This window comes from Schistocerca nitens, chromosome 6 (genome assembly GCF_023898315.1).
Source record: "Schistocerca nitens isolate TAMUIC-IGC-003100 chromosome 6, iqSchNite1.1, whole genome shotgun sequence".
NCBI lineage: Eukaryota > Metazoa > Arthropoda > Insecta > Orthoptera > Acrididae > Schistocerca > Schistocerca nitens.
In genome coordinates, this window is record NC_064619.1 from 331,845,585 (window position 1) to 331,859,328 (window position 13,744).

The 13,744-nt window shown below is 35.3% G+C and overlaps 1 protein-coding gene across 1 annotated transcript in view; it reads right to left on the bottom strand.

The window, feature by feature from the left end:
- Positions 1-2,005: 2,005 nt before the first annotated feature.
- Positions 2,006-13,744, bottom strand: part of LOC126263502 (uncharacterized) — a 140,037-nt gene continuing 128,298 nt past the window's right edge. The window contains exon 6 of the mRNA XM_049960595.1: positions 2,006-4,183. Within this exon, the coding sequence (XP_049816552.1) occupies positions 4,135-4,183 (49 nt within the window). The 3' untranslated portion in view covers positions 2,006-4,134. The remainder of the gene's footprint in view (positions 4,184-13,744) is intronic.

A 13,744-nucleotide genomic window follows, 5' to 3' on the forward strand; every position in this document is an offset into this window, starting at 1 on the left:
TGGGGTACTTTATGGCCACAAACTGTATGCATGACATGATTAATAAATGCAAAATCCAAAATACATACAAGCAGAGTAATTAAACAGAAATAACACTCACAAACAAGTCATATAAAGTAACATATGAAAATTTAAGTCAGGATCAAAGTTTGAACCTGTATTTCCTGCTTCTAATGAGCTTTAGGATTAACCATAAGTTGGCTAATGTTCATTTCGTAACATATACCATCTCTCGCCCTGTGCTAACATATAGGACCTCCACCACTGTCCTTGCAGTGATGCTATTTCCACAATGGTAGAATCTCTGTACATAAGAGTTCAGAGGCTTAGATGGATCATCAAACGTTTGGTTCAGTACTTTGGAGGTATTCTTGAACTGCCTAATGCTTAAGGTGATTTCTCATCAAAACTAGGAAATTCAAATTCATCACTGTCGTAAGATGTTCTGCTTATTGGCAGGTTCCTGACACCATTGCTATCTCTCTCTGATCCTTTTCCACATCATCTGATTCAGTCTGGTATCTCCCTCTTTTCACTTCAATCTGGCTTTTTTGTTCTTATCCTCCCTATTTTCATCTGTATTTCAGTAGCTGCTGTTAGAATCCTTTTACTTGCCGTATATGTCTCACTCAGTCTGCTTTCCTTTCCTTGATCAGCTGTATGAGGGTTCTTTGCTCCTTTACCCTTTCCAGTACTTCACTGTTCTTCACTTTATCCATCCATTTTATTTTCTCCATTCTCTTCCAAACCCACATTTCAAAAGCTACAATTTTCTCTCTTTTCTCTTCTTGTATATCCAGTTTCACAACTGCACAGAAACACCTCCACACAAAGCATTTCACTCATTTTTCCTTAACGCCAACCAAAATCTGCTGCATAATAAGCATTTATTTTTCTGGAAAACTTGCTTTGGCATTGTAATTCTGGATCTTGTTTCTACTTCACTCATCCATTTATCAGTTATCATACTCTCTAAATGTCTGCATTGTGCAGCCTTTCAACTTCTTTTGTTTTCAATTTCTTATATTCTGTGTCATATACTCTCATGACCTTAGGTTTCTTTGTGTTGATTTTTATTCCATACTCTTGTAATTATTCATCTCAGGAGAGTGTTCTATTGAGAGATATTGTTTTATCTCCAAGAAACACTATTTCATCAGGACATCTGTTGCATTTGATCTTCTGTCCTCCTATGCTTAGTCCTTCTCTACTTCTAGTATCTTCATTATCACATCTTCAGTACACGTAACAAGCAGCATTGGTGAAAGACAACAACCCTGTCTTAATCCTCTTCTAATTTCAAACCTGTCTGTCATACTATTTCATGGTTGCTTTCTGCCTTTGTACAATCCCTTAATTAGTCTCCTGTACTTCCAGTTCACCTTCTTCAATTTTAGAATTTCCATCATCTTGTCCCATTTCATTTGGTCAAAGATCTTTCCCAGATGTATGAACAAACTCATTCATTTTCCTCTTTGTATACGTCTTTCACCAATTATTCTAATGAGTCCTACAGCTCCTCTTAAACCTCCCCATTTTCGAAACCAAATTGATCTTCCCTTTCCTTCTCTGACATTATGCATATCACAATGTTATGAAAAAAATAGGTTGCTACACACCGTAAAGATGACATGCTGAGTTGCAGACAGGTACGACGAAAAGACTGTTACGTGTAAGCTTTTGGCCCATCTATTCTTCAGAAAAGATAAGATGCATACACATTCAAAAGTCAGGGGTGTGCACTGGCAGAGGTCAGTGCACAATGAGGGTGATGGGAGGGGAATTGTGAGAAGGGGACAGAAGGTGGGAGCAGGAACAATTGGATGTATGGAGAATGTGGGGCGGTATGTTACTGTAGGTTGAGGCCAGGATGATTTTGAGAGCGGAAAATTTGTTGTGAGGATAATTCTTACCTGCGCAGTTCAGAAAAGCTATCTTTGAGTCTTGCCCAGGCACCTTTCACATATAAACAGCAGCAATAGAAGTGCCAGGACCTGGAATTATATTGACTGATAAGTCCATGATGAGTTAAGAATCTCAACTTTCTTGGCAGAGAAATTACAAGAAAAGAACAAGTTAATAATTTAGGACTGAAGGTAACAACTTGACAAATAGTGGAAGCATTAAGTCACTGACAGGCACAAAAAAGAATGAAAACTGCTCGAGTTTTTACCTTCACTCCAAAATTATTTACATTCTGCCAGAACATTACATAACATAATTATATGAACATATTGAGCTACATTTTCTTCAGTGTAATTTATTCCTCCAGAATTAATTTCAGATTCAAGCTCAACTTCAGATGATGACATATCAGGGTGAATCTTTGCTAACCTTCTACTTATTACATGCTCACAGAAAACATAATAAAAAAACATGAAAACAAAACTACTTAGACAATTCAATTTACTCTGGGTTCTTTAGTAAAGTGTCACATGTGAACAAAGCTTAACACAGTCAAGTTTATCCTCGCCACACATGCACCTTCGATATATTCATTGTGATTGTAGAGACTGAATGTCTAATACAAGTTCTCAGTCTGGAGATATCATCCAGTTTAGGCAAATATATGAAGTCCTTTATGTAATGCCAACTCTTAAACAATACATTCTTTTATGTATGTCTGTTTTAGAGGAAAAAACCAAAAGACGATGACAGTCAGAGAATAGGTCCACTACCCGCAGTCCTGCAGCTGGGATATTTATCATACAGAAACTTGCGGACAGCTATAGTCCAATAGGTATGTGGAGGAGAGAGGGGGGTGGGAGGGGGCACAGCAGCATCCCCCAACAACAGAATATAGGGTTGCCAATTCTCTATGGTTATAACATTCAGAGTGCTCCTATGTGTCAAAATACATGACAACAACAAAAAATGGACAGATCAACCTACTTTTCAATGTAGACTGAACAAATTCAGTGACAATACATGGAAGCCTTGATTCAAAAATTAAATCAGTGCCACAGAGAAATAAAAAGCAGCTTCATTTGAAAACAATGTGTTTCCAAAAAAGTCAATATTGCCATCCATATAAAACTTCTTATTCATTACAAACTCCCATGACTGCAGCTTATCATAATGCTATAGTCTTAATGAATGTGAAGTTTATCAGCATATAAACTGAGCCTTTTTTCATGCTGTACCGTGTAATGAAGTTTCCAATACAAAGTTTTCTTGATACTTAATATATGGAATTTTATCCACCTTTTCTCTGGAAATAATATCACACATACCACTGAACTGTTTTCACATCTGATGAGTCCAATGTATGTGCATACTTTCTTTGCACTGAAATACTGAGTTTTATTTCTGCATGTAAGAAATCAAGTGGTGCTCAATGCTGCTGAGTAGTTACTTTCCTTTATATGATTGCAGTTGTCTCTGATGGTCATTAATGCTTATTTTTTATGAATGGACAAAATTGTTTGAGGGTCTGATTACTCATACATTAATTCACTGTCCATAGTTATTTTAATACAAATTTCTAAAACATAAGGTCTCTCTGCAATAAACATTCCATATATCTTTAGATTAGTATTATTTACTAATGATAAATGCCAGTTGCAAGAAGATTCGCTTAAACCCTGACCCAATTACAAAAAATATATCGTTACACTGAAGAAATTATAACTGCTGTCTTTCTTCACTATCATTTTCATATTGTGGTTCCTTCTGCCCATTAATTCATTCATTCATTCATTGTGTTCTGTAGATCCCATCAACATATTAACAAGCGACAAGAAAATCTGTATTCTGTACTGACAACAAATTATTGCTTTGCTTAGTGCTATTCATGCTATTTACAGCTAAATGTAACTGACTAAATTAAAAAGAAAGCTGCTACATTGAAAAACCTACCTCCTCAGCTATATTATACAACTGCTGTTTAACCTGCTGTTGGCAGCTTAACACTACTTGTTTAAAGTGGTATTTTTTTGAGAAAATTACTCCTATTTGCAGTACACCACTAATTTTCATGCAACTCTACAATGGATACTCTATTTGGCATGTAACTAACAGAAATTCTCTATTGTTGAATCTAAATGTTCCGATAATTAGTGGAAAGAGTGGCTAATCAGATACATTTTTAACTTCCTTTTGAAACAGCAGGGAGCCCCCATTTCTTGCTTCATGTTAGATAGGAGCTTGTTGAATATCTTCCCACTGTAATATGTACTCCAGTCTGAAAGCAAACAAGGAAGCAAAGGCTATATGAAAATTATTTCTGTGTACTGAATTGTGAAACTACACAGTACAATCACCTGTAGTAGTGTCACTAAGTAAAATATTTTAATTACAGTCATAACCTTTGTAACTAACACAGTACCAATTAATCCTGCACTAACATAATTGTTGAAATGTATTTCATTTGCTTTGCTTTCAGACAAGCACGATGAGCTCTGTTTGGAGTAATGACACAGAGACTATATGTGAAGATGAAGAACCTCTAGAAACTCAAACAATGTACAAGCCCAACAACGGGGATTCATCCAGCAGTAAATCTGATATCGCCAATGGACATGAAGTTGCACATGAAATGAGCACAGAGCTATAATAAAATTTGCACTGGCCAAATTACTGAACAAAAAGAAATTTCATATAAAGACAAGTCATGTGTGTGATAATGTGAACTAAGTGTTTTACCAGTTGAATTTTGTACCCATCACATTGTCAGGATACAGTGTTCTGTAGTTGAAAAGGATTTATATAAAAATTTTAATACTGTGTTTTAATAATAGACAAGGAAGAACAAACCAAAGGATGAGGACAATCTGGAGAGAATGTGTTAGTCTGAAATAGAAGACATTTTCAAATACCAAATATTTGAAAGAATGACTTGCAATCAAATTTTGTAAATTTTCAATTAGTACTGCAGGCAAAAGCAATGTATCTCTAATATTAGTAATGACGTGCCTGCAACAAGATGAAGTAAAAGAAAGGTCCATTCTCTTTCATTAATCCATGAGCTTTCTACTTCCACTACAGAAGTGTTTACTGATGTGCCATGGTATTACTTTTTGTCCTCTCATGTTTGTGCTAATGTCATATTGTGTGTGTCTTATTTATGTGAAAATGTATTTAATTTGCAATATATGTGTCTGTTGTATCTGTGGTTATTGTATGTATGCTCAGTGGCATTACTTAGTTTTGTATATAGCATATTCACATTCCACTGTAAATATGCATGGACTGTAAATAATATTTGAAACAAATAACAGACTGAACTACCAAGAGAAAGTATCCCTGTAAAGAAAACCATATCAGATTTTCTTCAGTTTACCAGCCAAAGCATGTAAGAATGGTTTATATAGTAGTAGTCCCATTAATCACATGAGCATTATGTTGAATCTCATATATTTTGTTCCTCTTGCCATATTATTTCATTTTATTCCTATAAAGTTAACTGTGGTGCAACCATGAGTTTTAATGTGTTGTTGTTATTTTTAAATAAGGAGAACTGTGTGAAGTTGGCAATTTCTACTGCAGTTAATATTCAGAGTCCTGCAATAGATGTGCTGTGATACTAAACAGTGTACTGACTGACTGTATACTTTCTTATAATAATACCATGAAGGCTCATATTACAAGTAGTTACCAGCCACTGTAATGGGGAGTAAATTTGAATTGTGAGCACCATTGCCCTAAATGAAACAGAAGTTGTACTTATTATCAGATGCTGTACTGAGTAACAAAAATCCCTTTACTTGCCCATATAATGCTGATTTTCCTTTTCTCTCTCTCTCTTTTTGACAAATATTGCCTCAAAACTATTTTTGAGCTGATTTTCAGCATAGATAATAGCAATAATTATTCTTTGAAGTACAGTGAGCTAATGTTAACTATATAAGAATAGCTCAGAAGGGCATGAGAATGTATGCTTTGTTTCCCCATTGTACTTGCCATAACTGTCAATGCAACAAAATGTCTGAGGTTGTTCAGAAGTAAATAAGTCACTGATACATGTAAAAACCTTGTCATATTTGTTGCTCCAAATGTAATTTCAATAGGTATTCAGATAGATTGTAACAGACATCTTTATATCAAAAGTGTTTTTTAAAAAATACAGAACATCCAATGTATTCGTAAACATCCTGCCAGTCAGAATGAATGTTTAGCTGCCTCAATTCATCACATCATTAAAAATTCCAACATGCAGCAAGAATGCTTATCAATATTTGATTATTTTTATCTCAGAAACATGCACTAATTTATGAATTATTCTGAAATTTTGAAATATACATCTTAAATATTATTACTGTTACAGATTTAAGCTTTATCAGATTTTGTATTCTATAATGAACTGTAATGATAAATGAAATGGCTGTGTTAGTAAACAGTCCTTAATGTCCGTACCATTTCAAAATATCCCATGATTCATAAAAACATTGCAGTGGAAAATTATCCAAAGTAAACTGATGTGGATGATGCTTCTTTACATGTCAGTTGGATTAAAAATAAGGGGTTGTCATATACATGTTTGTACACTTCACTAAAATTGAAGTAGGTATGGTGAAATTTATCCATCAAATGTTTCTGCAAAATGTCCGTAACTCAAAACATGACTGATGGTATTGTGGTAATCAAATATTTTGTATTACCTTTCATTGTGCTCTTTGTGTGTAATCTACAATTTTATACAAATGTGCAAGTAATGAAAAGATGGGCACATTTTATTTTTTGTCATATATATTTCCATCCAAAAATTTGTGTTTTTAATAAATGTACTAGAAATTGAAAAGTTCTTCCCTTTTGCTATGTCTGTTAGATATGCAGAAATGTCTTGAAACCAAGATGTTCAGGCCTCTACAAGAAGTGCCTGAAATACCCTCTTATAAAATTATTTTTGAAAATTGTGAATAAACAGGCTAGCCATTACTTACCTTCAGGAGGCAAAGTTCCTAGTATTAGTACATAAATACTTACAGTGGGAAATGCTGAACTTAGCTTTCAGAACTATGGGTTCCTTCTTCAGGGAGGAAAGATAGATTAGTTGGGTGGAGGGAAGGAGAAGGGGGAGAAGGGCAGTTTATTCTTATATTTTCCTGCTCTTGTTCTCAAACCTCTTTTTGAGTGATCTTTCACATCTTTGCAATCTTCTCCAATCACTCTCTCTATCCTCCCCAGAAATTGATCCTCCTGAAGCTATATAATGGTTAGACTTCCTGTCTCTGTAATTTTAACTATTTTCTCAGCTGAATTTACCATCTGATAAATTATTGTCAGCATTGCTAATAACATTAAGATACAAAAAACATCTTATACAATCATCAATGCTTGAGCCATGCCTCCATAATCCATATCAACAAAAGTGACAATAGAATTCTTTTGGGAGACACTTGGAAATAAGATCTTATAAATTCCCCTATTTAAATGTGAAAATTTTAGCTGGTTACTTCAATGCCCAGGTAAGACAAAAATGAATCTAAAAGAATTGTAAGATACCCAATGCATACAAGAACTAACAGAAATAGAAAATATTGGTCCTTAGGTCTACTTATTTTAGAGCCCTTCCAAACACCTGCCTCTACCTTAATCTTTATTAGGTAAATTTAAGATTGATTATATTGCAACAATAACCAACAATAAAAGAGACACCATAAATGCCACTGTCAGGATTGCCAAAGCAAAGTTGAAAATAAGACAAAGATTTACATATAATTGCTCAAACCATACAAAAATAGTTACCAAAAAAAACTTATCAAAAACGGGAATGGACACTTAGGGAGACATAAACAAATCTTTCACGAAAGTAGCTCAAAATCCTTTGGCAAGATGGCATCGAGTGCACATTTTTCTTGTAGTGATGTCTCATTTTCTTTAAAAAGTGATAGTGAGGTTTGTAAAATTTGCTTGAAGAAGGTCAAAAGAGGTATCCTGTGTGTCGACTGCAAGTACTGGTACCAACGATAGATGTGTCAAAGTCAATTTGAAATATATAAAAGATGAACATGACTGGACATGCCGACACTGCTTCATAAGTGCTACCGAAAATGAAATAACGAACAAGCTAAAGACAAAAGAAAAAATAATAAGCATGTTAACAGATGATTTAGTGTCAATCAAAACAAAATATCAAGAACTTCTGAGGAAATATCAAGAGCTGGAAATTAAATATAAAGCAGTGGATCGGAATTATCGCCTAACTCAAGACAACACCACTGTTAATGGTCATTCCGCGCAGAAAATAAGACTTGTGCTGAAAATAACAAACAACGAAGTACAGCCTCAGTGATACCATTATCAAACAAATTCTAAGCACTAGTAGTGGATTGTGGTAACACAACAGACACAAACAAACAAGAAAGTAATCACAAAACTGCCATTAAAGAACCAGAAAAGAACTTGCCAACCTTAAGATGCACCAAAGGGCTCCTTCTTTACGCTAACAGTCATGGAAAAGATCTATCCAAACGTTTTTGCGAAAGTATGCATTCAAAGCATTCAGTTTTCACTTAAATCAAGCCTGGTGCAATGTTGAATGCAGTGGTGGAGAATATTACAACAGAAACAAGTCAATTGAACAAAGACGCTCACATTGTGATTATTGGTGGCGGCAACGACGAATACAAAAACGAAAGCAAGACAGTCCTGCGATGTTTCCGTAACATATTACCAAAGCTATTTCAAACAAACATTGTCATCACAAATATGCTAGTGAGACATGATTTACCACTGCGGTCGTGTGTAAACAAAGAGATTCGACACTACAATTCCAAGCTAAAGAAACTGTGTGATAAATTTAGCCATGTACATTTGATAGACTTACGTAAGATGAGTCGTGATGAACACACAAAACACGGATTCCACCTAAACAGGAAAGGGAAGGTGAAGCTAGTTTCCCACATAAGCAAACTGTGCGAGAAAGACAGTGTGGAGAAAGCTCCAATTGCTCTGGGCTACAACCACGAGACTTTTTTAGAATAAAGGACCATAATAATAGTTTTCAGGGATGTATTTCAGATATGACTGAGTCCCGTTCACGCAAAGAAAAGCCAGGCTGTGAAATAAGTGATCAGTCATTGCAGGACAGTTCTAAAAAAACAGTGTATGCAAAATGTCGTAAAAAGTGTAACTCAAACAATTTTGATTCATGCAAGATGGTAAATAAACAAGAAGGGATAACACCCTTAAAGTTAATGCACTTAAATGTGCAATATCTCAGAAACAAACTAGATATACTACAAATATTCACAGAGGAACACTTGCCACATGTACTAGTAATAATGGAACATGGGCTAAAATGCAGTGAAATAATAATTATAGATTAGAAGGTTACATACTAGCAAATAGTTATTGTAGGCAAAACCATAAAGGTGGTGGTGTGGCAGTTTATGTTAATAAGGATATAGAAGCTAAAAAAAAAATTCCTTTCTTGAATACCACACCAAAGAAGGATCAATTCAAGCAGCTGATGTAATGCTGTTTATGGATAAACTTTGTAGTGTTGTTGGTCAGGTCAGTTCTAATGACCTTACTATATTAGGTGACTTTAATATAGATGTAAGCTCAAATAGTACAGTAAACTTGAAACTCAGTGATGTATTGACCTCATACAATCTGGTAAATATAGCAAATCTGACACCAGAGTGACGGACACATGTTCCACTAGAATAGATTATGCTATAATCAACAAAGATGTTACAGATAAGGTAAATTACAGTAACTTAGATTTTCTTAAATCTGACCACTTCTGTCAGGTGATAGAATACATAAATTCAGTTGTGCCTAAAATAACAAAAATTGTGCTACAGAAACAAATGCTGAATACCTCAAATATTGTTCCATAAAAACATGGGAGAACTGCCGGATATCAGTAACTTCCTGCCACGATATTTCGGCGCAGAGTCTGCACCGAAATATCGTGGCAGGAAGTTACTGATATCCGGCAGTTCTCCCGTGTTTTTATGGAACAATCAGTACGCCGGGAAAGCTTTAAACATCACACCTCAAATATTAGTGCTCTTAAAGACAAACTAGCAAATGAGAAATGGGATTCTGTGTACCAGGTAAAAGGGTCAGATGAGAAATGGTATGAATTCTACTCAACCCTACTGCATCATTATGAATATAGTTGTCCAGTCAAAGAAATCCAGAAGGTAGTTAAACACTGTCAAAATGGAAGTAATCCTAGACTAAAACTCCCACCGAATCTGATTAGACTCAGGCAGAAAGAACATGATCTAAACCAGCTTTATAAAGCTACTATTATGCAGGATTTCAAGAAAAAATACAATAGGGCCAAGCAAACTTTTAAAACTGAAATTGTTAACCTAAGGAATCAGATTAACAGCAAAACAACAGAACAGTCTGACAACATAAGCAAAGCATCTTGGAAGCTGTTTGACAAATACTGAAAAGGTCCCAACAAGATGAACATGGAATCACTTAGCATAAGACATGATGGTAACATTATAAGAAACCCAGACACTATATGTAATATTTTTAATAACTACTACACTTCTGGCAAACAATCAACCCATATTACAGATTCACAGGTAGAGACCCGATGCCATCTCACCCAGTGTACCGAATTTGAATTTGTGGAAGTGAATGAGCAGGAGGTTCGCAGGGCAATATACATGCTAAAGAAAAAATTTTCATCTGGATGGGATGGCGTATCCAGTGCTATTACTAAAGCATGCTTAAAAGAAATCTCTAAACCTCTTACTCACCTGATTAATTGCAGCATTGGAGAAAACATGTATCCAACGTTTCTAAAAATGAGTGTAGTGAAACCAGTGTATAAGAAGTTAAGTAAGGAAGATGTCTCCAACTATAGACCAGTATAATTAATTCCCACTTTTAGTATGATATTTGAAAGCATTATCCTTTATCAGCTAAGTGCTTTTTCACAAAACATAAACTGCTTGTAGATTCACAGCATGGCTTCAGAAAAGAGCTAAGTACAACCACAGCACTTACACAGTTCATCCAAGAAGTTAACTGTCTGTTGGATCAGAAGATGCAGACTGCAGGTATATTTTTGGACCTGACAATTGATACGGTAAACCTAGGGTACTTCTTAAAAGCTAAAATCTTATAGTATTGGGGATCAAGCCATGAATCTTAACCAAATACCTGCTGAATTGTAAGCAAAGCACTAAATTGTCATACAAACTAGATAATAAAATCATGAACTCCCAGTCCACTAGTGAACTGTATTACAAGGTGTACCACAGGGCTCAATCCTTGGACCCTTTCTCTTCCTTATATATATTAACAACATTGCACAACCCATTAACTCCCATATTGTAAGCTATGCAGATGACACATCAATCTTATTCTATGGGAGTGAATCTAATGAGCTACAATCTCTTGCTACTAGTGGTCTAACAGAAGTAAGAAAATACTTCAATGATCAGGGTCTCAAGGTGAATGTCACCAAATATCAACTATTGACATTTAAAACAGGCAATTCTCACCACAACAATATGAATAGTGTGTGTAATATCTCTGCAACAGAAAATGGTAACTGTAAATTCCTGGGTGTGTATGTTGATGAAAATTTGTGGTGGACATACCACATTAATTTCGTATGCAGAAAAGTCAGTAGTGCCATATATCTCCTCAGCCAGCTCGCAAAGATAGTTCCTAGCCAAGCACTGAAATTAGTATATTATGGAACATTTTACCCCTTTCTCAATTACGGAATTGAACTATGGGGCTGTGCAGCTGATGTAGATTTAAAAAGAATACTACTACTACTACTACTACTACAGAAATAAGCAATAAGACATATACATGGTATGGGACATAGAGATTCATGTCGTGAAGTGTTTGTGCAGCACAAATATCTGACAATATATTCTCTGTACATCTTCAAAATAGTTGTATTTCTTTAGAAGTCAACCAACAGAAGCTATCAAGGGCAGTGATGTACATGGTCACAACACTAGAACCAAGTGTAACTATTTCTGTAACAGAACAACATTAAAAATGACTGATAGAAGTCCACATATCAGTGGTTTGATTTGGTATAACAAGCTACCAAATGCTCTATGAACATACACGTGAAATGTTTTTAAAACAAAATTAAAATCTTTTCTAATAGAAGATTGTTTATATTCTTTCGACGAATTGTATGCTAGTGATTGTAACATGAGGCATTGCATATCAGTTGTAATGTGACAAATGGAAAAAATAGACATAAGAAGCAACAGCTACAGAATATAGTGTATTTTATAAGTGTAAATATAACCATGGTATTAAGTCTGGACGGAGCGAGGTGGTGCAGTGATTAGCACACTGGACTCGCATTCTGGAGGACGACGGTTCAATCCCATCTCCAGCCATCCTGATTTAGGTTTTCTGTGATTTCCCTAAATCGTTTCAGGCAAATACTGGGATGGTTCCTTTGAAAGGGCACGGCCGATTTCCTTCCCCATCCTTCCCTAACCCAAGCTTGTGCTCCATCTCTAATGACCTCGTTGTCGACGGGACCTTAAAAAACACTAACCTAACCTAACCTAACGTATTAAGTCTGATGTTTGCAAAAGCGATCATTACGAAGGCTCCTTGCAAAGAAAATGTAAATAAATAAATAAAAAGATAAGGAAATGGTGGAGATGCATAAAGGCATAAAGTCCAGAAGAGATGGTATTCCAACCAAACCATGGAAAAATGGAATGAATTTATTCAACAAGGATAATCAGAGCAGAAAAAAAAGCATTCTTGATAAAATCTGTGTTGAAAGTCTGAAAGAAGACAAAAAATAACACCAGAAAGTTTTACAACATTTTAATGGAAGGATTATAACAATATTAGCCTTAATCTCTGTATTTTAAAAGGAAGATCAACATTCTAGTACCAAACAGGGAGGAAAATTGCCAATGTTTGACAGCTATTTTGATGTCTTTAAACTGGGAAGAACCGCAGAAGAGACTTAAATTCCAGGAATCACTACAATTTTACACAAGTTAAAAACCACTGAACAATAAAACATGCAGGGAAAGATAGAGTACTCACAAAAATGTGGAAAAGGGGATGGGCATGCTAGCAGAAAAACTACATCAAGTGCAATATTTGAGAAAAAGAAAAAAAAATATCTGAACACTGAACAGTGGCCTCAAACACTCACTACATATCTGACTCAGACAACCATGAGGAATTTTGCTGCTTACCTCTTTCCTACAAATTATTTTCCAGTATCTTATTAAATATAGAGAAAAAAGAGGTTGACTGCCAGTAGGATGAATATCAAGACAGTTTCAGGAGAGTGAAATCCTGTGTGGAACAAATCTTTTGTCTCAAACGAAGTGATCATATGGCATTATTGGCTGGGAGGCCCCATCTTTTTATTTGATCAAACAATGGAAATTCCAGGTAGGAATATCAGCAATGTAGGAAAAGATAGGTTACAACTTACTGTAAAGATGATACATTAAGTTGCAGACAGGCACAATTAAAAGACTCTTACACAAAGCTTTCAGACACAGACTTCATCAGAAAAAGAGCAACTTATTCATTATCCATACACACAAGCAAGCACACCTCACATACACATGATCTCCAACTCCAAAAGCTGTGACCCAAGCTGCCAGAGATGATGGTCATGTGTGTATGAGGTGTGTTTGCTTGTGTGTACGATTGGTGTGTGTTTCTCTTTTCCTGGTGAAGACTGTAGCCGAAAGCTTTGTGAATCATTTGTGTATGATCAGTCAAAGGAAAAGACAGTAGTCGGAACATTTTTCTTTTTTTAAAAAAAAAAAAAAAAGAAAAGAAAAGAAAAGAAAAAGAAAAGAAG